General features: G+C 38.4%; 3 protein-coding genes across 6 annotated transcripts; 2 read left to right on the forward strand and 1 right to left on the reverse strand.

Moving 5' to 3' along the window:
• Positions 1 to 993: 993 nt before the first annotated feature.
• On the forward strand, positions 994 to 5,084 carry LOC129597038 (alpha-N-acetylgalactosaminidase-like). Its single transcript, XM_055494457.1, has 11 exons — positions 994 to 1,444; positions 1,564 to 1,648; positions 2,094 to 2,176; positions 2,434 to 2,525; positions 2,664 to 2,838; positions 2,929 to 3,023; positions 3,348 to 3,535; positions 3,672 to 3,849; positions 4,307 to 4,388; positions 4,481 to 4,536; positions 4,594 to 5,084. Exons 1-11 carry the CDS (start codon positions 1,363 to 1,365, stop codon positions 4,813 to 4,815), a joined length of 1,338 nt encoding a protein of 445 aa, XP_055350432.1. The 5' UTR covers positions 994 to 1,362; the 3' UTR covers positions 4,816 to 5,084.
• A 137-nt stretch (positions 5,085 to 5,221) lies between these two features.
• Positions 5,222 to 7,844, forward strand: LOC129597039 (uncharacterized). 2 transcript variants are annotated; one of them, XR_008691509.1, is made up of 7 exons: positions 5,222 to 5,715; positions 6,084 to 6,241; positions 6,471 to 6,552; positions 6,628 to 6,709; positions 6,915 to 7,062; positions 7,198 to 7,325; positions 7,514 to 7,844. XR_008691509.1 is itself a non-coding variant. In XM_055494459.1 (7 exons), the coding sequence occupies exons 1-7, from the start codon at positions 5,613 to 5,615 to the stop codon at positions 7,678 to 7,680; spliced, it is 912 nt and encodes a 303-aa protein (XP_055350434.1). In that variant the 5' UTR covers positions 5,296 to 5,612; the 3' UTR covers positions 7,681 to 7,844. The 2 variants fall into 2 exon arrangements, 1 of the variants encoding a protein (XP_055350434.1); XM_055494459.1 differs by having other exon boundaries at positions 5,296 to 5,715; positions 7,154 to 7,325.
• Positions 7,845 to 11,363: 3,519 nt separating this feature from the next.
• Positions 11,364 to 18,867, reverse strand: LOC129597071 (polycomb complex protein BMI-1-A-like). Of its 3 annotated transcripts, none has more exons than XM_055494506.1 (10): positions 18,686 to 18,867; positions 14,498 to 14,624; positions 14,280 to 14,388; positions 14,122 to 14,177; positions 13,863 to 13,904; positions 13,691 to 13,778; positions 13,580 to 13,613; positions 13,252 to 13,347; positions 13,014 to 13,106; positions 11,364 to 12,354 (listed from the first exon to the last, which is right to left on the reverse strand). In XM_055494506.1, the coding sequence occupies exons 2-10, from the start codon at positions 14,622 to 14,624 to the stop codon at positions 11,662 to 11,664; spliced, it is 1,338 nt and encodes a 445-aa protein (XP_055350481.1). In that variant the 5' UTR covers positions 18,686 to 18,867; the 3' UTR covers positions 11,364 to 11,661. The 3 variants fall into 3 exon arrangements, with proteins under 3 accessions (XP_055350481.1, XP_055350482.1, XP_055350480.1); XM_055494507.1 differs by lacking the exon at positions 18,686 to 18,867 and adding an exon at positions 17,581 to 18,154; XM_055494505.1 differs by lacking the exon at positions 18,686 to 18,867 and adding an exon at positions 17,072 to 17,542.
• Positions 18,868 to 25,445: the final 6,578 nt, after the last annotated feature.

The raw sequence follows: 25,445 nt of genomic DNA on the forward strand, positions 1-25,445 counted from the left end.
CTGTACAACATACGATTTTGCTTTCACAAAGTCATGATCCGCCGTAATTAAAATATTGACGCGATTCACGTTTTTAGGTTTTTAAAAAAAATACGATTAAATTAATTTTTTTGTGAGTTATGTTGTTTCATTAACTTATGAATAGAATGCATTTTGATTTTGCACCTCTGATGGAAGTGGGAATACACATGCTTTTGGTGCACAACCTGTACGATTCTAGCCACGGTTGACCTTATAAGGTTGCTCCACCCGGAAGGGATAGCAGACTGAAAGCCTTTACGAACTTACATTTTACTGTTTGAACGAACAAACTTCCATGTTCTGCTGGTCTAATTACATATACCAACAGAACATCCCAGTCCTTTTTCTGGCACCTTGCATTCCTGCTTTCAAGTAAAAAATGTTTAGCTGCGTTTAAGCGAAACAACTGTATTTTACAAAATGGTTCATATTCACACCAAAATTAACGGATTAGCCGCTTCCGCGGAAAACAGTTAATGACTCTTTAGTCGAGCAAATTTTAAAGTAGTTCCATCGTTAACGTTTAACAAGGTTAAATATAAAATTCATGAATTTGGCTTGTTTATATATATATATATATGTTTGAAACAAGGAAATTTATAGTGCGTTTATTTCCTTGCTTAGCAGAGGCTATTATTACCTATCGATAACTGATCGATAACTATTAAGGCTATTATTACCTATCGATAACTGATTTTGTAAAGAGTCGATAGACTTATATGTAACAAATAATCACGCTTTGAGTTAAAAACAAAACACGAAGCGGCTGCGGCGATAATATATTCCTGCTAATATTGCACTTGTGGTTAGGAATTATTCAGGTTCATTGCACTTTCACTTGAAATGTGATAAGTCAATCAGTTTGTACATCGGCGCAAGATTGCAAAGTGCAGAACTAACTGAAACTCCTCATGTATAAGAAGTATGCAATTTGCTGATACGTGTATTTCCAGACTATCATACCAAACTTATTACACTTATGCCGACAACGTACTGTACGATGTTTCAACTACCTATTTAACAACAACTACGGTATAATATAAAGTGTTTATGAAAGTATTTGCTTACCGTTAGCCAGCCAGTAATCTTTAGCGAAAGATCGCACCTGTTGCAACTGCAAACACTTTTCATTCACCACCCACAAGTCGTAATTTTATAAATTATCGACTGTAAATTAACTCGACGTTTTGTACCATCTTGAGTCGCTGTATTGGTTAGACCGGACTACAATACCGAACATCCAGTTTTGATTGTAACAAACTTTATCAGTGGCAGAGCTATAGTGTTTTATGTGCAACGCATTTCAAAATTTAGTTTTATTATTTGGATGAAGTTGCCAATATGGCGTCGCAGATATATGTGATATTATTTCTGTGTGCCGTGAAGTGGTATTCCCGAGTTTCCGCTCTTGACAACGGCTTAGGTAAGTTGGATTAAACTTTTATTATCCTTTAAGCATTTAAGACTTAATGCCTCTTTGTAGTATTTTCGAAGCTTGTGGTTAATGTGAGTTTCGAACTTGCCCTTCATTGTGATTTGCAGCCCTCACTCCACCGATGGGATGGCTTGCATGGGAACGCTTCCGGTGTAACGTCGACTGCAAAAATGACCCGCACAATTGTATTAGGTACCGTATACAGATATGCTGAATTTGGTGTGGGTCGTGACTGGTGTGATCTTGCAGACCTAAAGTATGGTTATTTTTAGAATTAATTAAGTTGTTATGAAAACATTTTCTTTTGCTTTTTTCCATTACCACTCTACTGCAAAGGACGACGACTTTACTGAAAAAATTTTTAAATTATGCCGTATTAAGCTCTGAGTAAGAAAAGACTATATATATATATCTTGTGCAGTATATTCAACTACAAGATGTATTGTATTGTTGTTGCGTTATGGGCAGAATGGCTATGATATTGGCTATACTTCGAAGTATAGGTACTGCGCATACGAGTGCCAGTGATGCTCATAATCGGTGCTTTTAAAAATTATATTTAGCGGTAAAATAAACTGTTATGAGGTTTTGGTTAGATTTAGATTCCAGATCTTATCGTCGAACGTTCGATTTTTAGTGAAACACTCTTCATGGAGATAGCGGAAAGAATGGCAGCCGATGGTTATAAAGATGCCGGATATGAATATGTTATCCTTGACGGTAAATAACTTGGATCAAAATATTACGAATTTCTGTTATATGCATTAGTATTATTACAAAGCTCCTTTATAGTTTATACAACACAGTTCACTCCAAATGTGTTTAAATTGAATACTATATCGCTAATTTGATGGGGTATTACGCACGCTCTATATGACTTTACATACTCTGGATGGACATTTTTGTTACGGGATTAAATACACTACAGATATAATAATACACATATTGTGAGTGTCAAACCAGTATATGAATTATAGACTGTTGGATGAACAAAAGCCGAGATGCTCAAGGTCGATTGATTCCGGATCCCGAGCGATTTCCGAATGGAATAAAATTTCTTGCGGATTTTGTAAGTGTGCTAATTCGAATTACTCGTGATTTTATGTGTTTTGCAACTAATCACTGCAATAACACAGTACAATTATTCTAGCAGAAGCGGTATACGTCACCGAACTTATACATTGGCCGCCGTTGATACAATTTGTAGATTCACTCCAAAGGCTTGAAGTTTGGGATTTACGAAGATATTGGAACCAACACGTGTGGCGGCTATCCTGGTATTCAAGGGCACGAGAAGCAGGACATCCAAACATTTGCTGATTGGGGAGTTGACTATGTGAAGCTCGATGGCTGTTATCAGGATTCTTCAGAGTTTAATATGAGTACGGGAAATTTAAAAAAATATATACTTACCAAATACCAATGACTGACATTTTCTGATCAATATTTTGAAAACAATTTGTCGGTTTCAGCATATCCTGAAGTGGGGAAGTATATGAACGAAACTGGACGCCCAATGGTGTATTCGTGCAGTTGGCCGGCATATGAAACCGGCACAAATATGACAGTGAGCAATATAGGCAATAATACGAGTATACTGTACGAGTATGACAACGCGCATCAACCTGCCGTAAAACTTACAGTGTAGCGGTATGCTCTGTACCGGAAAGTGGTTGAAGGGTGCAATATGGACAAATGTTTAAAAAAAAGAGGCTTGTTACGTGTACATGACCTAGTAGAGTAAAATATATACCGATATACTCGTATTAAGTGTAAATGCATTTTATTGTAGTATAAGAAATTTTAATATAGTATAAGAAAAATACAAATGTGCAGTAAAAACGTGTAGTGCGCAGAAAAATATATTTGCAGCAAAAGAAATTATGTACAGGTTCCGTGGGAACAAATACGCGATACCTGCAATTTGTGGAGGAATTATGACGACATTCAGGACAGTTTGGCTAGTATGACGGAAATCGTGGAATGGTTTGCGCAAAATCAGGCTGCGTTGGTGAAAATTGCCGGGCCAGGGGCTTGGAATGATCCAGACATGCTGCTGTTAGGAAATTTCGGATTGTCGTAAGTAGTGCGATTAGTTTATCTCATTAGATTTGCATAATATCCATTACAAAATGTGAAACAGATGTATTACATGCCACAATTCAGCAAGTTTAAGAACCTTGTCATATTCATAAACTGATCTGCATTTGCGTAGATACGAACAGTCTAAAGCACAGTTAGCGCTCTGGTCGATGCTAGCCGCTCCTTTGATTATGTCCAATGATCTTCGCCACATCCGCCATGATATTCGTAAAATACTGCTGAACAAGAACGTTATTGCTGTGAATCAGGATAAACTAGGAATTCAAGGAATGCAGATTTTCAGTTCGCAGGTAACATACTATGTAGCACCAATATATCCGGAAAGTGCAGTTATGGCAGTTGATTATACCGCACTGCATTCGATTACAATAGTAGAAATGCAGCACTCATTAAATTTTAACATAACAGGCAGTCGTAAACAAGCCGAATATTTAAATAAAATGCGATACCGCAGCTTTTGGATGGTATTATTAGGTTATTCTGTGGGTTTTTGAACATATTTTTTTCGGATCAGTTTTTCGAAAGTGATAGGTAGAAAAGGTCACTAGCAGATTTGTGTTTCCAATGCTTAGGTATTTACATTCTTCGCTGCTTCCGCAGCAATTCACAACATTGCAAACTGGAAACTGTAAAATAATAATACAGCTAGATAGAAGTACTTATTTTACTGGCTTGTTGTAGTTACAAGACGCCAGCATATCACGCTTTATTCGTGCTTTTTGTTCACAATTGTACAAAATTTTTCAGGCTAAGAGTGTTGAAGTATGGGCGCGTCCTGTAGAGCCTACAGCAGTTATTAACAACAAAACAAGTTATTCCTTTGCTGTTGGTAAGGATCCGGATGTTGCGCTAATTAGCAATTCTGTTTTGCATTTAATTAACTTGGGATTGACTTGTAATTAATTCGCCATTCATCGGTAGTTGTTTGGAACAAAAGGGACGACGGCACACCTTATCCCTGGTCGCAGTCCCTTCAGGTACAATAGAATAGTCTCTATTATACCCTATTGTACCTGATCGTATTACTCCTTCAGACGTACGGTTTGACTGAGCCCAGTGGTTATTTTGTGCGTGATCTGTTCAGCAACAAAGATTATGGATATTTCCGACCGGCAGATATTATTTCGTTTAAAATCAACCCTTCCGGCGTAATGATGTTCAAAGCGCAGCTAGCCGCGGGTACCGGCACTGACTTCAAACGGAACATCAGTCCAAAGAAGTTAATAGGTCCGAAGCGCAACGTCATCATGGAATAATTATAAGTTTGTTGTGCTTTCCACTGCATGTATACATACATACCGTAACATATGTGCGATTGCTTTTCGTTTTGATTTCTTGTTAAAATAACTGTCTATTAGTGTGACAGCAGCACCTGCTTGACGCAAATCAGGAAAAATGCATAATATAATACTAGGTGTTAATGATGCTAGAAAAAATATTTTTTGGATTAATTTGAGCGATTTACAGCGCTCGATTCTGTAAGTTTGTACTTAGTAATAACTTAATGTGCTTACTTGTTGCGTTTAGTAACCTGCAGTATGTACACTTGCGTAAGTTGCAAATTATTAATTACTCACCTGCAAAGTTTTACAGCTTGCAGAACCGCTAAAATAAACGTACCGTGTCAAGACATGTAAATTCACCTAGAATACAGCACAATCAAATTTGCATGCTTAGATCGATTGATGGTAACACAAGTGAAGCATGCTTTGCGAGGTTGAAATAATCTACTGTATGACTGACTTCACTTATGTTGACTTCCGAGGTGCCACAATAATTGCTTTCTTTCGACTTGATCATGAGATTGGTACGTATTGTGGGTAGGTAAAATTTCAGCACTATGTAAACATTCTAGTTGAGACAACCCGTTACAGTCGTTTGCTCATGTACCTGTACATCCGGTACACGAAATTCTGTGCGCGCTACAGTGGCAATCATGCATTTTGGTTACGTTTGTGGGAAAAAGTGGTCACACCCCGCATAGTGAGATATTGACCACAGGATATTACTGTCCTGTTCATCCTATGACCATGAACTATCGAGAGTTACAAAAATGAGTTTATTATGGAACGCCATTCAGCTATGGTTGTTCATAATCATACTGCCATCATGTTTTGTTGGAAATTATGATGCTTCGGCAATACTTTTAACTTCGGGTGAGTCTTAATGGTTTTACCATTTCAGATATAAATATGAGCTGATGTGCAATGACTTGTGCGTAAGAGTTTGTATGCGTTTTAAAATATAAGGCAGTATAAAACAGTGGAATTTGGAGACGTTTTTAAAACAGCAGCTGCACCAATATAGATGTATGTATCTGGCATTATCTGCCAACCGATGTTTAGAATATGTAACTGGCCGTTTATGAACTTCTAATCGTAAGGAAGTGCTGCAGTGATTTGCTGAAATTATTCAGCAGCTCCAGAAGTTCCTTTTGCGAAACAGGTTTGATTATAAATTATGAAAACAAGAAATGGTACACAAAAAAATGATTTTATCTGCAAAAATCCACGCCCTGTTCCAGCTTCATTACGCGCAGAAGAATTTGGAAGGCATAAACGAAATTTTGTACCATCAAAGCAAACGCTGCCGGTTGATTTCTTGGAAGTTCCCATAACTCCAAGACGAAACATCACCGCAACAACGCCGGATCCCAACGTATCTTTAGCAATTACTTATCAGGTAATACAGATCAAAAACCATGCAGTACGTGGTAACTAGGTACCTAATTAATAAAGAGCATGCCTTTGGTACCGGTACACACTCTATCGCAATTTACGAACCGTAAAAGCTATTTCGCAAACCGGTTACATTACATGTTTACCGTTTATGTTTTAACTTTTATTTGATTATAAATATTTATATTTGATTATATAGATATTTGATTCGATTACATTTTGACAATTTTCAGGATGAACGTCTAAAACCGGGAGCTACCATTGACATCGGAAGCCCTATAAAGATGATAATTAGTCTTGATAAAAAAAGTGCTGGTACGTAGCAGCAATTAAAGCAGCAATTAAAGGGCACTAAAGGGATTTATGGGAAACTTTACGGTTGTTTTGCAGCGATATATGGAATAAGAGTGCAAAAACTTGTTGCACAAGGAAACAATGAGCGACGATATTCTGAAGCTTTTGTTGACGAGGGGTAAGAAAAGAAACTTTAATTCAGTAGGAAACGAAGCCACGATTTCTAAATACAAATTTTTTACCGTTGTTTTATTTTTATTTGGTTATATTATATGATGCTCATGCATACATAATGCTCTAACAACCTGCTGGCAGACCAATAGTACCTCACAGATTAATTCGCATTCTGCAAGTTGTGAATTGTCCTTTAAGTTTTATTCCAGATGCGCGAAAGTGTCGACTATATTTCCGGATATGACACAAATTGACCGAAGTACAGTGGAAAACGTATTCCGAGCTTTTCGCTTTCCGGATTCTCCCGATGTCAGATTTGTGGCAACGGTTCAAGTGTGTCGGCAGCGTTGTCCAAAGGTACAAAGTGCGGAAGCAGAATTTTTTGCCGATGCATGCCGATGTTATCCTCAGCGTGCACAATGGATTGTATATTATGGATGCATTGCAGATCAAATGTCTCCCTCAACTTTCTGACAAATCTCGCCTTTCTAGAGCAGCTGATGCAGGCTTGTCGAACCATCCTGTAGTCGCAAACATAAGCAAAACAAACTCCACCGTTTCCAACTCGCATCGGCATACCAGCCCGCAATACTACAGCTACGTAGCGCTAACATCCAACGGTAAACCATGTAGCTCTTTGTAATTGTTACTTTGCTTGCTCCATTTATTACAGCATAGATAGTTTTACGTCTTGTACCATGCGCATAACCGGTAGAACCGCGCGTAGAGGATGTGTTCATCTAATAGCGTTCTTGTACGAAATACGACTGCGTAAAAAAATTAACAAAATCTAATTATCTGTTTCCAGTAACGGTTCGTGGATTCGACCCCCAGTTTATGCTGGGAAAAGAAACTTTGACCGAAAAAGCAAGGAGGAGGTTATCGTCGAGCGACGCAGTAGATGGCCCAAATTTTCCTCCGACGACTTTAATTATTTTATGCTTTCTGCTCCTTTTGAATATAAACATAAAGTGAATTTTCTGCTAAAGTTATCTGAAATGTTGTCGTGTTCGACTTAAAACGTATTTTCCTTTTGAAATTTTCCAGAAGTTGCTGCAACATAATAACTGCTTGCTTGATCTTCATGAATGATTGTATGAATGATCTTCGTATATATGGTCATCTTCGTTCTTCGTATACTTTATCGGACGGTGAATTAGATTGAAAGAACTTGACTTTACATAACTCATTTAATTGTGTCGTCTTGTGACCCTTTGCTTTTTCGATCCGGCATATCATCTTAAGATGATATGCCGAATCACACTGTAATTGAAAAACAAATTACTAATATTAATAAACATAGTGATTATTAATTGATTGTATTAATAAACTTTCTGAAACAAAGATTTCTTTCCGCTGCTCATCTGATGTATTAATTTAATTAGCGGTGTTAATATCTGTACGGCAAGCTGGAATAACCTTAATCTGTTAATGTTTCATTTTTTCAAAACCGTTGTTTTAATTGAAACAAGATAAGAATATTATATTCTGTTTCTTGTATTTGTATTTCAAATCTAAGCAACGTTTCCTTAGTATAACGCAGCAGCATATGATAAAAGTCATTAAAACATTAAAATCACAGCAAAGCTGCCAAGAAGAAAAACATCGGGCACTAATCATTCCTGACTAAGCAGTAAGCACTAATCGTTCCAGTTTCCTGTAGTTTTGAAGCAGCTTGTTATTAATGACACTTTATTAATCATTAGCCGTGAGGCCCATAACTGGTTAGTCGCCAGAGAAGAACGCACAAGGGCAAATGGTTTACATGTACTGTACTCGTATGCGAGAAAATAATGCGCACCTTTTGGAGGTACTGCTAAATACATACATACGTATCCTTAATTATATTATCATCTCGATGAAGCCGAGATGATATATTATATTATCATCTCTACGATCCCGAGTACAAAATTGCGCGGCAGCGAGTCTGTAAAAAATAGCCCTAAATACCTGAAATGCAGTGATGCTGTTATACGTACATACAGAATACGGATAATGAATGTGCTGTAAAGTACCGCACATTGCCTACTCGTAGAGTAGGTTAGGTAGCAGCTCTGTGGCGTAGCGTGCCAAGTTTACGAAACGGCACTGACCCATACTCCACGAAGTTTCTGATCCTTCTCCGATTACGACTGACCTGATCTTACTCGCACAAGGGCTTGTGTTCGGACACTTCCGCGGTAAAAAAGCAAAGCATGAACTGTAAATTCAAGAATTGTACGGTACTTCTTTGAGCGCAGCTGTGGCACGAGTTATGATACAATTTATACCGAACAGAACTTGTGAATCGATATGTCTGCATATTAAAGGTAATATCAACATGCACCTACGGATCGCAATAAGAAGGTTTTAGCAAAACAAAAAAAATAACAGCAACAATGTTCATTATAAAAATCAATTGTTATGTTTATAAACCAATTCTAAAATATGGCAGCTGCTGGAATCATTAGCGCAGCAAGCACGTAAAAGGTTAACCTTCAACGACGCCCTGGGGAGCGCATGACCTCCACTGATTATCATCCTTTTCTGTTCGTGCATCAGGTAGCGCAATCCCGAATACGTAATCCTAGTATACTAGCCTTATATATTGACATTGTATACAAGAACACGGACTTTTTAGCAACTAATTTAAGACGGATTTCATACTTGTTGTCGAGTCTACTTAAAATTAAACTCAAACAGTGTTGGTTGTGTACATGTATTTACGCTATGAGGAACGCGTAAGTACGTTTATTTTCCACGGAGTCAAGCAACGTTTTCTGGTCAATAATATTACCAGCCTACCCGTACTTATCATAGCTGATTGCTTGCTTACAATATTATTGCTGCCATATTAATATACGCACTCTCACCACGGCCGTTCTTCAGAGCGCTACAGAGAATTACGCACCCCGGCACCCCGTATAGTTTTGCCGCCGTTGCCGCCTGTGTTGCCGCCTGTGTTGCCGCCTTTAGTTATGCATGCAGAGTGAAAAATTTACAAAACAGCATTTTGTATAAAGTTTATTATTCCACAAGCCACCATTAAGTATGTAAATACTTGGTAACAAAATATAGTCGAGTACTTCGTATACAACTATACATATTGCAATAGCAAAGTTATCGGATGCATGTTCAATTAATGTTTTGATGTAAAAGACACTGCAAAGTTTATTATCAATATGAGTATGTTATATCAACTGTAAATAAAGTTAGGTTGTCCAAACACGGTGCCGTGTTTTGTGAAAGCATCAGAAAAGCAGAAAACAATGTAATTTACACGAGATTACTGCTTTATACGGTTATTAAATATTACACCAAATTTATTTTACTTTGAATTTCTTTTGCTTTTGTATGTTAAATACAATCTTTCCCTTTTAAAATCGTGGCTTTTGTCATCATAGACTTCAGAGACTCGTAATCCTAAAAACCCAAAAATTTGCCAGCGATGACCTTTCAGTCTCGCAGTGATTCGTGCTTGGATGACGCTCATGGAGCTTTGTCAGCTTTCGCAGCTTGGAGTACATTGCGAATTAAAAGCTGACTTTATTGTTGGCCGGTACTATAGGCGCAAATGCATATGCCATGTGCACGTATGGAACTGCGGCTGGCTTCTTTTCTAATACCAGTATGTGCAGTGTGCATAGCACTATGAAAAAGGAGCAATACCACTGCCCACTCTGTCGCACTTATCATGCTTCCGCTTTATTTCCAGCATTAGAACCGGTTTAGTTAACTTGACATTCAAATCGATTAGATGTCCCGGCAAAATCGCTCTAAGCGAGTTATATATTCGACCCACTTTCGGATTGCTGTGTACATGTATTGCCCATCCCAGACCATGTGCGCAAATGTCCAGCTGGATAAGTACACTGTACAGTACTGTATTTTCACATCCAAGCATCGCCAACGTTGCGTTGCGTCTCGATGCACTATTACAGACGGTTACTACACAACTTAATGGCTAAAATTCCTCTGCATGCATAACATGGTCAGCATGCAGTCTAATGCAATCGACCGGAATAGAAAATTTACATCAACATCATTTAATACGATTATTCATTCCTCTAGTGTTATTTATAGTGTAAAGAACATTAGCGACCGGCATGAAGTGGAAATAGCCGTCTTTGTCACTTTACAATCTATAAAATGAATCGCCACGTGCACCGAGAGAATGTATATCTTGGACCGTAAACAAAAAATGGAAATAAAGGTAAAATGTATAATTACAAAAAAATTAAAAATGAAATTAAATATAGCAATCAAAAAATTTATCGAATTTAATAGTGATACAGCAATCAACATCGATTAACAACATTCGAAACAGACGAGGGCATCGCGCTACCTGCCACCTTTTTTTAACAGTGCTCCACTAATGTTCCAGAATTCACGAGTACTCGGGCGAGTGTTCTGTTGTGCCTTAGCTATTTAAATTTAGCGCAGACTGTTAAAAAATTAAACTTCGAATTAAATCATTAATTTATACAAAATAAAAAACGTCCCAAGAGCGAAAATGCAAATGTAATGGCGTAAAATGCTTTATTTTGCGGTTGCCTATATGTATCGCGTAGATTTTGCGATACTCGCGTAGATTTTGCATTTTATTGCATACTCGCATTGCATTTTATTGCATTGCATACTCGCGTAGATTTTGCATTTTAATTTTAATATCAGTGCTTGTGTATTGTTCTGTGTTGCATCACAACACTCTTCCTTCCGTAAATCATGAGTGTAAAAAAACAGCACACAAGTCCGAAGTGCCACATCCTATTCAGAGGAAAATACTGAACACGGGAAGGATTCGTTTAGAAATACAGACGATCCATGCATAGCTTACTATTAGCTGTTACACCTCATTTCAACATCACAAGTGCAGATACCTTTACGATAAATACATCCACACTGACAATTGTATTTACAGCTGCAACAGTATAAAAATTATGAGTACTTGTACGGCATAAAGCAAACACACACAATTTATGATTCACTGTTCAAAATCTGCTGAATGCTAAATATGTCCCGACCGGTATCAGAGGGACTAGCCGGAACCAGCCCGGTATTATACAGAAAGGCCGATTGGCTATCTTTAATGAGATTCCCTTCATCCCGTTGTTTATCTGCGGGCACGGCAGGAAGTGTAGGCAGAGGCAGGACTTTTGCGATTTTCGATGATTTAACCATATCACGTAAGTCAACAAACACCCGCTTCCGGCAGTCGCTCGACTGGCCGTTGGGATCATCCATAATATCATAAAAACTATCCGCCATTGCCGAGCACGTCTCGTCTGGCACCGATAAACAGCGCTTATTCCGCAAGCCAGTCACTTTCATCGGCTGCTTACTGGAAATGCCGGCTGCATTGTTATTCCGCTGCTGAGTATTTTCCACTCTCCAGTGTCCACTCTTCACATTACGATTGAATTTTAGTTTTAGCTTAGCACCGGCTTTAGGTTCCGTCTGCCGGCGAACCGGTTCCGGTGGTGGACTAATTTCCACCGATGGCTGTCTTTCCGGTTTTTGAATGGTTGACAGGCCGCTGGTAGATGGTTGACACTCCACTACAGGGTTACTGTTCTTTTTTCCATCCATTATCTTTGTGTTTTCCATCGATGCCGGCACAGGCGGGGCCAGTGCATCGAGGCTCTTGTAGTAGATTTGAAGGGGACGGCTCTGTCAATAGGAATTTCATTAACAATGCACTATCGCGAAAACTGAGGATGCTGCTGCTTTTTGTTATGGGGTATGCGCTCAACTCGTGGTGCACTGGCTTTCGGTAGGGCGGAAAGCGGTCAGTGCAGCTATAGTCAATTAACCGTGCATGCATCAGCACGCTGCTTATTATGATATCCATAAACTGCCCAGAGGATGCTGGGACAGTGAACATTACCAGCTGAACCAATCTTTCCATGCGTGCCAACGACAGTAATACGCTGGCACAATCCATACTTTAGGGAGATTGATGTAATTATTGAAAATGGATTCGGTGGGCACGCCTTTTTATTTGCTTAATAAGTGCGCCAATGGGGGCATATCTGCACGTTAATGAGGAAAAGCACTGACAATTGTTCATTTATGTAGTACGTACTCGCATTAAAATTCCTGTCATTTAGGTTACGTATTGCTCCCCGTACAAGTAGAAAAAAATAAGAGTGGATTAATACAATAAACGACACAATATCTTCGCAACGGCACAATATTTCAAGAAAAAAATTAGCAGAAGCAAAAACAGACGAAAATCACCAAAGTGCTATAATCTAGGTTGTGCAAAGCGCTGTCTGTAATAATTATGTAATATTACGAGTATGTGACTGTTGGACATTTAGGGTTACCTGATCCCATTTGGTCATATATGCCAGTTCTGTGATGGAAAAATCCGCTAAAAGAGGCGCAAAGGTATGGGTGGCAGAAAACACAATTTCCATCTGTCCGACCAGAAAACCGAGCGTCATTAAATAATTTTTAAATAATTACTACAGAGATAAATAACTGCACAAACCAGATTTTATGACATTCAACAAGCATATTACCAAGTTCATGTCTAACCAGCGTGTATATCGGATTCGTTACCTGTCCGATGAAGTTATTCCGAAGCTTGATAAACTGCTCCAGAATCGATAATCTTGTGGACATTTCTAAACGAAGAAATTGCAAGCTACTCGCTTCCTGTAAAAGCAAAGCAACAACATAATAATATGGGGGCATATATTAAAAGCTGCAAAGAAACTAGAGAAATGGGATTATTGCCATGCCCAAATTATAATCACGGCAAGAAAAAAATTTAGTGGAAAAGCTTCTAAGTAATTTGGCAATATAGCGTAGGCATGGCAGTATTGACGATAAATCATGCGCCTATTGTGTAATTTTGATCCATCTAAGTTATGTGATTTTGACTGACCTTTAAGCCAGATTTCTTTGCACTTTCCGCCTTTCTGCAAACAAAAAAGGGATTTAAGACAGCAATACGCGAAGGAGGAGTTCGAACGCGTACTCAGTGTGCAATACTTACAAATGAATTAACTCAATACAAATGACGGAGCGGTCGTTGAAGAAAACCGATTTCTCATCACAAGATCTTTTAATTTGCCTTCTTGCTTCTGGAAACGACAAGGTTAGTTATTAATACATAGGTTAGTTATCTTAAAACCGTTGCATTGTGCAATCCAGAACTTATAGCACACTTTTTTCAGATTTGAGGAAAGCCGATCGGCGCTCCGTCTCATCTAAAAGATAAAATACCGTTAGTACTTAATTTATTAGGATTTCCTGCTCAGCGTATGGTAGTGAGACGTTGTTTGTTATGCAGATTATATTAAGGTACAATTAAACGGAGCAAAAAATCTGTTATTGGCGGGTAACTGTTATGACAAGATGGTCTAATACGAAATCATCTATTGCAGAAACTGGCTATCCTTTTACACTCGTACTGGGTTTTCTTACCGTTTATCAAGCCTGGTACAAGCTTGTATATCAGTCGTTGTAAGGCATAGTCGGCTCTAGAGCAAAATTAGTTGTAAGCAGTCCTAGTAAAGACTACAGCGCAGTAAAGCTGCCATTCGAAATTTTTGTGATAAGTGTTTTAAAAATTGCATGTTTACCGAAGTTTTTCATACGGTTTGTAGGGATCACTTTCATTGAAAGCGCGACTGCACTGTAGACACGCCAACTGTCCACTCTGTATGTATGCCAAGACACATGAACGGCAATCTACAAAGAGAGAAAGTTGCGAATGAGCCTGTGGATGTCCAGCCAGAGGATCCTGTTTCAACCCCGAATGACAATTGACAGAATGAATATGAATAATGACAGCACTTACATGCGTGCCCACACTGTTCGGCCACTGTACAGTCTATAAGATACCCATAACATAAAGGGCACGAGAAACTGGCGTTGATGTCGTTTAGAGCGACTTCGTGGATCTCATCGTCTTTATCCATCTTCATCTGAAAAACAAAATGTAAAGTTATGTTTCTGATATATACGCTCCATAGCCACGTCAGACTCGTGTATCGATTTGTATTTATGTCAATTTACCTTATGCATTATTGGCATAAGGTTATATATCGACTTTTTGCACCCCAATTAAACATAAAAAGTGCACATAATTTTTGCATAATTTTGCTTGCATTTGTAATTGGCCTCTAAACGCAGAGGTGTAATTAATTGTTTTAAATTGGCGAAGTGATAATTTGTCATGGTTTTTATGGACTAAGATTTTGTAGTAATTCGACAACGTTGCAAAACAGTGCACTATTTTTAGGTAAGCCTGAGCAATCGTGTACGAGAAAAGAGCTCTACCAGTAGCCTATAGAAATTTTAAGTTTAAGGGAACGTCTCAAAATATTTATGATAATTTTCGGTTTCTAAGGAAGCTGATTGAGAACTCATGACAATTTTCGATCAGTTGGTAGCCGATGCATTCAACGTTGTATGACTGGGATCACGTAAAAGCACCGAGTGGAACTCGCTGATGATAAATATAGCGACAAATATTCGTTTCAATAATCTTGAGAAAACCGGTCTTGCCAATGAAAACAGATTGGTAAGAGGCGTATCCTCTGTATATTTAAATACATCTATATTATACACATTTGTTCCACTGACACATTGTACAGCCCCTGTGCACAAGGATTGACGGCACTGCGCAACTGCCAGTAATATCATCCACGTTGTTAAATCTCAAATTTCCTCAAGTCAAACGAAGCTCCATTTAAGATGATATACCCCTCCCACCAGCATCGGCACGAGACTTGGTGATCTACCAACCCGTTAATTGCACTGACCAGTCAGTAATCGTACACGTACACTGGACGGATTGTTTCCTCTATCATTCATTGATTTGAAGCCATTCAATGCACAGAACAAACAGATAATTTTGCAGCCCTCTTTCTGGCTGTAGCACAATGAACTGATGTCGTTAACTCCGCAGCGGCGACTACTGCAGAGTCAAGGAGGTAGACTAATCAGCCATTGTCGGGGCTTGATAAACAGATCGTATCGTTGTTGCTCACAAACATCTAAATACTTTGGACTAACTACGTATTAAATTTTATACGCGTGCGTCCCGTATAGTGTATAACACACATTTTTTGAAAAAAACTAACTCGTGAAAGTAAGTCTCTAGCAGGTCTCTAGCAGTTGTCCCTTCCAAACTCTGAAACAGCTGCAGCACCTAGATATCGTTTCTAATTTTTCCTTTCTTCTTTGTTAAAATTTTCGACGTTCGTAGCAATATAATAATTCGTAGCAATATAGTACTGTACATAATATTATTTGGTAATTATTATAATAGCGTTGGAAACATCAGAAATTCGTCACCGTTTCGCAAAACAATATTTCGGCTTCTTTTGCATAACTATATAACTAGTAGTTGCAACTTTCAGCATAACTATATATGGCTCTTACCGATAGCTCAACAAAGCGCAAAAATTCAAGATATACAGACATCTGTAGTGCTAACAAAAGACGCTCTAGTGATTAGACGCGTTTGCTATAATTTTCTAAATGAAGTTCATTCCCATCACCTGCAAATCATTGCATTCCTAATATTTAATCCAGAAAGAAGCCGATAAATCTTGCCATGATTACACAGAATGTTTTTTTATAATACTTGATGTAATAGGTAGTCATGTTTATTACGGTACGGGTACACTAACTCGTTTTGCATGTCACTATAGTTAACGTTGCAGTGCAGGAGCGTTTAAAGCCAACTTAATTCAGTACAATCATGCATTAGCAATTGTAAATACGCAATTTTAAGTGAAATGCCAGTTAGCCATAAAGAGTGAGATAAACCTGATTGTAAAATAGATGCACTGCAAGGGCGAATGGTTTCAGCATGCCATCACACGTGGATTTAAAGATATTTCAAACTGTGCTGAAACTGCCTTAGCAGACCAAATAATCAATTTTTGGCCCTCAAGACCGACGCTCAATGTGCAGCATAGCAGCAACACCGTCACAACAATCGTTGGCGAAGATCGATATATATACTACTTACGTCCGGGCGCACCAAAGTGTTCCGTACAAAGCCGATATCTGCAGTGTAGTAAGCCGCCTAACAAGTTTTATGCTTTCCATTCATATTAAAACTATGGAAAACGAAGGCATTGAACTGTCCTAGTAGAAAATCGTTTTAAATGCCAGGCCGCCCAGCGCAACTGGTTTTGTGCGATAAGATGTACAATTTTAAACTGTAAGCGCAAGCATTAAAGTCCAACATGTTATAAAACTAATACTGGAAAATATTTGTACGTAGACGGTAGACCCGGGACAGAAACAGAAGCGGAACGACAGGGCAAACTTTAGAAAATTATTAAACACTATTTTCTTCGTCTTAGGAGATTAAATGATTTTTGTTTAAGTTTTAGTTTTAAATCCACCTACGTACATTTTCTTTCGATGACATGACACCGCCAGCATCTGGAGTGCATCGATGAGAATTCGCCGGATTAAACCGCGCATGTTGCTCGCTAAGCTGTCTCTCAGCAGCGGCAGACATATGATTTGCATAATACGAGGATAGAACCCCTGGTATATATACAAGAAGATCGGGAATACCATTCTCCGCTGCTCTATATTAATAATGAACCAGAAAAGATCGATGGTTAGGCTGTGTTGACAGAAATGGAGAAAGCGAATTTGGTTACCGATAAACCATACTGTGCCTAACTCCCGCATCCAACTCTGTGTAAATATATATGATCGCACTCGCATACGCACTAATTATGATATTGCATATGCGTATACCGCAAAACTCAATCGTAGACTCTGGCGTCATATTGTACGCGACATTTCGTAATGAGAGTAATAACTTTTAATTACGCGAATGTCAGCCACAATCTAGCTTTACTGTGCTCTACAGAATGATCTGTGTGGATCGGCGGTAATTTATATTACCTGCTTAAAAACGGCGTACAATCAACGTTAAATGTAAATGATCTTCTACCGTCATTGAGACGACATAGGTCATATTTAAAACTTTGATGCCATAATGTTATAAAAGCCGATATTAAGCCGTACAGCACCATCAGGTTTACGCAAGAAAAACAGAAACGTAATAATCATGCTCTTCAACAAGTAGCAAAATATGGCATGCGCAAATAAAAAGTGGTTAAAATGGTTAAAGACGGTAAGATAAAATTGTAAACCGGTTTGAAACAGCATTTCCGCGAATGCTAGGCGATACCGCAATAACCGGCAACGGTAACTTAAAAACTTCATGCCCATTCGTCATTCATGATCATGATCACCGCAGTCAATTTGCGGCTCGATGTTTTCGCGTCTACGTACTCAGGTACCGTATGTATTGTACAAAACAGTCCACCTACAGCAGGTATACAGAGATTGCAGCACGTGGATGCCTTGATGAATGTAAAATAATCTACGGCACGTAAGTACTTGTAGAACTCAGCAAAGTTAATGTGAAATTAAAAGTCAGCATGTTTTGATCGGGAATAGCAAATGCCGATGCCAAATAACCAAATGCCGGTTTGCCACCAGCTAAAACGAGACGTAATACATAAAGTACAGATTTAACAGTATGCTTATATGTAGCACCATCTAACTCAATGCATCACGAAGTATCTGTGCCGCGCATGCCGCAGCTAGGATTTTGAGACGATACATATGCGACTACCAACATGCAGAATCGGGTGCGCAGCTTCGATCGCTTCAAGAAATAGTCCGTTTGAGAACCGCCCCACTGTGCCACGAAAACACTGCAATAAGCTGCTCGCACGACCGGCATTTTCGGTTGCGCAAAATTGCTGCAGTACATCCAGGCATGCTTTTAAATTGCGTCTGCATTAACTTTAAATTTCTACCTTTATTCTTATGCGTATTATATTTATATCCATCTGCGTATCTGCAAAATTTTAATACATGCAGTCGTTTCAAAAAGGGCGCACTATGCTTGTAACTTGTAAGCATGAAGCGCTAATATAAAGGAGCTTCGGATGTTTTTCTTGTACATTACGAAAATCAGTACTAGTGTTTGACTTACCTAGGCATTAAACTCTCCGCTTTATACTGTAAAAACAACGAGAAGAAAAGTACTGTAACTTAAAATTAAGTACTTCGGCAGCTAAATCTTGTGGACGTAGTAAAAGCTGCTGCAAAAGCCAGTGTGTGCTATATATACGCGTAAGCGAAAACGTCAACGTCTTGATGGCCGAGACTGCCGCTTGTCAGGTCGATTCTCATACAGTGCAAACATGCGCGGCAAGCGCTACACCATAACACCAACGTGCTACTGCATTTTGAGAGCGGTGCAGTTCAATGTGATTCGTCTGTTTCCCCGAGCGTGACGTATGTGTTTACAATTCGCTTGAAAGCTAAAAGGGGCAGATTGGCTGCAGTATCTGCACTGCGCTTGGCCTGCGTTTGGCAGTCCAAACGTGTACAACAAAACAAGATGTTGCACAAAAAATCTATTACACCTTTTCTGTTTTTTAAAACATATTATTGCAATATATCCCTTCCAAAAATTTAGGAAGCATTACAGACTTCACAATGCTTAACGAGAATTCGGCCCAGGTGACATGAATATCGACCCTTGTATTGCAATAATGCAAAATTTAAGTGGTTAAGCCATAATTGATATTCGTATAACTGACAGATAGAAAATTTGAAAGCGATACGGACAATCGGTACATCAGTCAAATAACTGTAACCAATTACATGCTAGAAATACGCGTGAATAACATAATTATGTCCTGACATTTTGTTCAGGACACGTAAGGACGCCCGACCTAAAATAACCGATCGAGCCACCACATTATTCCGAGCACTTAAGGTCACCCACCGCAAGACAGCATAGGAAGAAACGGAGAGACGCACATTATCTCATTGTTAACGTAGCGCCCGTTTCCTTGCGCCTATTTCTACACATTTTATTATCCTGCTCATCAAAAGATAGATTGTCAAGTCAAATGTTTTTTGATTGCACCATTTCTTCAACGAAAGTTTTTAGAACAATATCCTTGGTTGGGCATTTATACCAATGTCCTTAAACATTTTGACTTATTAGAGAAACAATACGATTGTTCATTAAAGAATTTAGTATTAAGTTATTAACGGTCTGTAAGGGACAAGTTTTATGAAAATCGTATCATCGGACGATTGCATGATTAGTTCGTAATGCGGGTGATTTGGTGGCTGACATGGATTATTCTTATATTTTTCTTTAAATAGTTATCATGACCTTTTTGACTTCGCTAGAACTTTTACTGATCATTAAGATTTCCAGCTGCAGATTTCAAATCAGTTTAACCGAAGTAAAAGCAGTCGAAGTAACAGGAAAATAATCTTATTGCAGTCAGAGTAACAGAACTTTTGTAAATCATAAATCAAGAGTTTGGATTGAGTCAATCATCTCCCCGTTTACAATTCCACTTTTTTTCTGAATGTTAATAAGACCTTAAATAAAATTAAAACTGGAACGTTATGGATTTATTAAACATTTTGATTATATCCTGCAGCGTCGTACTGTAAATTTTTTGAATGCAGCCAGGTTATATATATGCAGCAGAGTGAATGTTTCTTGTTTCCTACTGCACATCTAAACATCTAAAGTGCGTCAAGAAATAGAAATACTTCCGTTTTACCCTTTTGTTCGAGGGAACACTTGTAGTGCCAAACAATTTCTGGCAAATATATTCGCATAATGAAAATACTGTATTGCAACATATGTACAAAGCACACTTTTACGGTAAATTCAAGTTTTTCACAGAAGAATTAAACCAATATCGAAGTGTTTAATGTTACAATCGTTGACGAAAAACGTACTCGTACTCAACTGGTAGCATAGTTCCATATCAAAAGCGTACTGTACAAATCCATTAAATCCGTAAGCTGGTATACGAAACCATTGTCACCCTTCATCTGGGTAGACGTGTGTATGAACTGGGAGCTGCTGTCTGCAGAACGATAACGTTAACGAACGATTATTAAAGGATAGCTCTATTTCAAATGGCATTACCTCCGAATTGCAGAATGTGTAAAATTTATAAAAAACCACACTGACAAACACTCTTCGTTATTGATTTATTTAATATTTGTTTATTAAACCAAACCATTGAGCAACAGGGATAAAACAGGTGCAATTGCGCCATGACCGCTTTACGTCTGCTTTTTAAGGCTTGTCAGTTTTGTTTTTCCTATTTGCTCTTATTTAATAAAAATTTTCTGCTCCTTTGTAGATTTTTACATTTTTACCCTTAATTTTAAAAGGTAATATGGCTAGTGTATTGTTTTTTAGCTACACAGCTGCCTCGCTAATATATAGCTGGGTAGGCTTTTGTACTGTTCTTGAGGATAAGAATAACAGTAGCGCCTTACTTATTAGGGATGCAAAACGGTTTAATTCAGGTAAATTAATATAATATTTTTATATTGGCTGCATTGTGTTTTTGATAGCAAGGAAAGATATCATCATTTTCTCGCCTTCACCGGTCGCACTTGTAACAAATCAAGTACTTTCTTCCTGCAACGTGCCATCGATCTGTGGCGTTCAGATACTATAACTACTGCCTTCACAAATTCGCACAGAACTAGGGCATACGGTTAGTGCTCGTAAGCCGTGCCCATATTGCATTTACACTGGAACTAGTGCACACGCCGAGAACCCTACAAGACCTATGGATAAGTACAGTACCTACTGTAGATCTAGATACTGCAATACATCGGCATCAAGTTGCAGGACGTGCAATAGTACCGGCTGATCGGCATGGCACGGCAGTACTGACTGTGGGGTGAAATCGCTCTTATCCACATGTCTGCTCGATTTTCCGGTTAAAATAGCGAAACTACAAAATAGCGAAATCTTTACCACGCCGAGATCAGTAAGCCGCTACTGGCGGCAATACAAGTGCAATGACTTGACGCACATACTGTGTCATCTGTGCAAGTAGTAATAAAATGTGTGCGGTACCGCTGCCGGATGGAAATTTACAATGGTAACAATTTCAAATTGACGTTAAGATTTCCAAAAATTATGTCTTATTACGTTTTCATGATTTTAAGTTTTAAGTATACTTGTTGTGCCTCAGAAAAGTCAGTTAAACGTATTAATGTTCCATGAAATTAACTGGCGCACGCCTGAACGTCTACTTTAGTCTTTAGGCATAGCTATAAGGAAGATATTACCCGTCCAGTTCGTAAACCTTTGAGAAATTAACAGTCTCTAAATTATGACAATCTTAATAATTTTGTTTCCGATAGTCATAAAAAGAGCGATTTATCGTTGCTCTTTTCAGTTCCAGAATTCGGATTGTAACGAAAAAGTCCATACACTGTAATTATACACGTAATAGAGCCGTATGAAAACATGCGAGGCGCTGTACCCAATTTCGAATACGAGTATCCCTCGTCATTAATGTTACTTTTAGCTTTAGTTATTTAGCTACGCTATATATAGTGCACGTGTGTATACTGATAATGAAGGAAATAATTCAAGGATATTCTGGGACTTGGCGGGACCCATGCTGGAAACAGTTGCTGAAAACCGTTGACATCAACAAAGTTTTGTATAAGGCAACTCAGCGCACGTATGTTGGATTGAAGCAGCATGACCTTAGAGTTAAAGAGTGCGCTATTATTAATATTTGCATCGTGCTAACTGGATAAACTTCTATCTTCGCAAAACTAAAAATACCTTTGGTCATACTGGTGGTTTTTAAGAGCAATATCAAAACGTCCAGAGACTTCTAAAGAACTTGCGGCAACTTGGAGCTTGTTTTTTAACTGGTGCAACAACATAACTAATACAAATTGTCTTACCACTTTTTGTGGCTTGTCAAGCCAAAAAACTGCTTTGTCTTAATTGGGCTTTTAAAAACAACTTTTAACCGGAAAATTATCTCCCTACGTACTCGTTTTTAGATTGGTGTTTTTAATTCTAAGCTAAACGAATTTACGAATTGCGAATCTGCGAATTTAAGGAAAATGGCCCGGTACATGGTGTAAAAAATGGGATACATGCACTAAAACTTTTGCTTTCGCGCACTCCAAATAATTTTTTGTAATACTAGTACTTTATGTCATTCTAAAGCTACATGATTTGTATACATTGTTCTTAAAACCGTTTGCGCGCAACATCCGGTTCTTGAGATATGGCGAGCGAAAATGGGTGAAAAGTTTAAACGCATTGTTGTGTACCAGAAGTCTGGTCATCGGTTTTTACCCGATCTTCTTGAAACTTTTCTGTTAAAGACATATGGCCATAAAGTCGAAAGTGAACCACTTTCAGGTTCATAGCACTTTCCCATAATTGTAAAATAAATTTTAAAAGTTTTGAAATTCATTTTGAAATCGGCAAAAAATGCTACGAATCTGATAAGGGCTCACTTTCGACTTTATGGCCATGTGGCTTTTACAGCAAAAACATTTGGCTTTAGAATGACATAAAGTATTACAAAAACGTAATCCGGAGTGCGCAATAGCGAAAGCTTTACTGTATGTATGCCATTTTTGACACTATGACATTGTACCGGGCCAATTTCCTTAACGAATACACTACGCATGATCGCTACAAGCTGCTGTCGCCCTGGAGCACATCAGAATAATTGTATTTTACATTTTTACTTGTTGACGGAGAATGAGAGATGCATGGCCCATTTGTTTCAGGAAAAGTGTGCCCTACCAGTTTTCTCTGTGTGCTTATAAACTACTACATGAGATACATGTATGGTTTGGTGTCGAAAAAACAGTAGTACGTAAAATAGAACTCGCAATACAAATACCACTTAGCAGCAAGAGACGGAGCAATCACTGCCCAACTAAGGCAGGATTTGATGCTGCAATTTGCATTGATTACGCGTGAGCATGTATAATATGCATATAGTTATGCTTATGCATGTGTAATACTCGTATGTAGATTTTTAATTAAACGAAACAGAATCAAAACGTAATAGAATACCCTCGTTAGTTCTGGCAACCAGCTTTGGGCTGACTTCCAGCAATCTTCTTGTATCATAAAAATTAATAATATATTGTTATTATATACAATGTTTCGAAATTTTCTGCCGGAGAACCGCGGTGTCCACACAGATCGCAGTCTTAGTTTTGCAGAGTGTAATCGAATTAAGTTGTAAACTTTACGCTGCTGTACTTGTACATAGCTTATTGTGATCGTACAGATACCCTTTGAGTATCTGTACGATACAGAAACCCCTTGAGTACAGTTTCGGCCTGGCAAGATACAAGCTGTAGAATTAAGCTGCGGTAATTCACGATCAGTACTTCAGTACAGATACTTGTAAGTAATTGTTTTGGACCTATTAACTCAAAGAATTGTAGGCATTCTGCCACCGCTTCGACTTTCATCAGACAAGGTCTCTACAGCATACCCACGGAATCGTTCATGAAACAAGATATATACCCATACCCACGGAATATACCCACGGTACCCACGGAAAGGGTCCCACGGAATCGTTCATGAAACAACATGGGATCTTGCCGCTCTTCACGAGATGGAAACAAAAGGAAGCGATATGGTTATACAAGATCAAACATCCGGAAAAATTCCATGTGCCGCAGTACATCAGCGAGATGGTGGAATTTGACGACCGTATCAAGCCGTACAACCTTCGGAATAGAAACCGCATCCTGATAAAGGCGGAAGCGAAGAAGAAAGTTGGCGAGACGACCTTTGCTTGGAAGCTTAATAAATTGTGGACATTTTTTGTTGATTCTAATTTTTCTGATCTGTTCGATATTCGTACTATTGGTGCTTTTAAGCAAGCTTTGAACCGTGTCAATTTTGTTTAAGGAGTCCTTTTCTGTCTATCTGTACTCGTACTTTTAGATCTTACTGTTTTTGCCAGGTTTAAAATCCCAGCTAGTATGTCACCCTAGCCGGAAATGGGCTACCTGCTCCACGATGAATAATAATAATAAAAAAAAACCAAACAGCAGCTCCGCCCAGTTGAGCTGTTGGCAATTGTCGCCACCGTCAGTTGAATTTGAGCGCAAAAAATTCGAGCTGGACCGTATTTTGGAAAAGCAGTAGATTGGCGGCAGTCTTTTTCCGCGGACAGATACAGCAGATAATTAACTTGAAGATAAGCACAATAATGTGCAAAAGCCATCAGAACTTCAGGAGTTGAGCAGTTTTACAAGAACGTTTTAGTGCATATTGCTGCGCGTAGGCTGGCATTTGACCTTTTTCACTTTCTGCTCGTTCAGACAATAAGGTTTTCAGTTTCTAACAGCCAAGTGGTCTTAAAGTTACAGGTTTTAGACAGCTAGAAAAAAATAAATTTAACATAACGCAGTTCGAACATAAGATCAACATCATCCAGCATAAGATCCAACAACAACATCTTCGCATCTTCCAACCTACGATTTATATTCACACGACTGAACCCACGAGCATAAGAAATCTTTCCAAAGGTACTGCAATAGTCCTGATATTTTCTCTCTCATCCTGCGTACACGGTACAGTACCTATTTACCTGTTATGCATTTAAAAAGAGCCAATTAATTTTCGGCTACCGCAGTAGAGGAAATGCCGCTATTACTTTGTATAATATTATTACAGAAATCCTGAAAGCATTACTTACCAGTTTACCATTAATGGACAACGATCTTGGGTATTTCTCAGCTTAGAAATACTTTTAAAATATTTTCCCTTGGTTTTAAAACGGCAAACTAATTTTGTTCAACACGATCAGCCACCGCCTCCATCTTTCTTTTTAGCCCTAATTTGGACCAAACATGCAATAAGCAAACTGCAAATATGCAAGCAAAATCTACAAAAAATA

The sequence above is a fragment of the Paramacrobiotus metropolitanus genome, unplaced genomic scaffold, assembly GCF_019649055.1.
Source record: "Paramacrobiotus metropolitanus isolate TYO unplaced genomic scaffold, Prichtersi_v1.0 Parri_scaffold0000100, whole genome shotgun sequence".
NCBI lineage: Eukaryota > Metazoa > Tardigrada > Eutardigrada > Parachela > Macrobiotidae > Paramacrobiotus > Paramacrobiotus metropolitanus.

What these genes read in the sequence shown, in the direction of transcription:
- LOC129597071 (XM_055494505.1), bottom strand. Translation starts at nt 17,182, where the DNA reads ATGTCTGCCGCTGCTGAGAGACAGCTTAGCGAGCAACATGCGCGGTTT. An exon ending in TGTACCAGGCTTGATAAACG is followed by an intron (nt 13,905 to 14,121) that starts GTAAGAAAACCC and finishes TTTATCTTTTAG; the next exon opens with ATGAGACGGAGCGCCGATCG. An exon ending in CAAAGAAATCTGGCTTAAAG is followed by an intron (nt 13,348 to 13,579) that starts GTCAGTCAAAAT and finishes TTGCTTTTACAG; the next exon opens with GAAGCGAGTAGCTTGCAATT.
- LOC129597038 (XM_055494457.1), top strand. Translation starts at nt 1,363, where the DNA reads ATGGCGTCGCAGATATATGTGATATTATTTCTGTGTGCCGTGAAGTGG. An exon ending in CGCTCTTGACAACGGCTTAG is followed by an intron (nt 1,445 to 1,563) that starts GTAAGTTGGATT and finishes TGTGATTTGCAG; the next exon opens with CCCTCACTCCACCGATGGGA. An exon ending in AAGTTATTCCTTTGCTGTTG is followed by an intron (nt 4,389 to 4,480) that starts GTAAGGATCCGG and finishes ATTCATCGGTAG; the next exon opens with TTGTTTGGAACAAAAGGGAC.
- LOC129597039 (XM_055494459.1), top strand. Translation starts at nt 5,613, where the DNA reads ATGAGTTTATTATGGAACGCCATTCAGCTATGGTTGTTCATAATCATA. An exon ending in TCTTGATAAAAAAAGTGCTG is followed by an intron (nt 6,553 to 6,627) that starts GTACGTAGCAGC and finishes GTTGTTTTGCAG; the next exon opens with CGATATATGGAATAAGAGTG. An exon ending in CGTAGCGCTAACATCCAACG is followed by an intron (nt 7,326 to 7,513) that starts GTAAACCATGTA and finishes ATCTGTTTCCAG; the next exon opens with TAACGGTTCGTGGATTCGAC.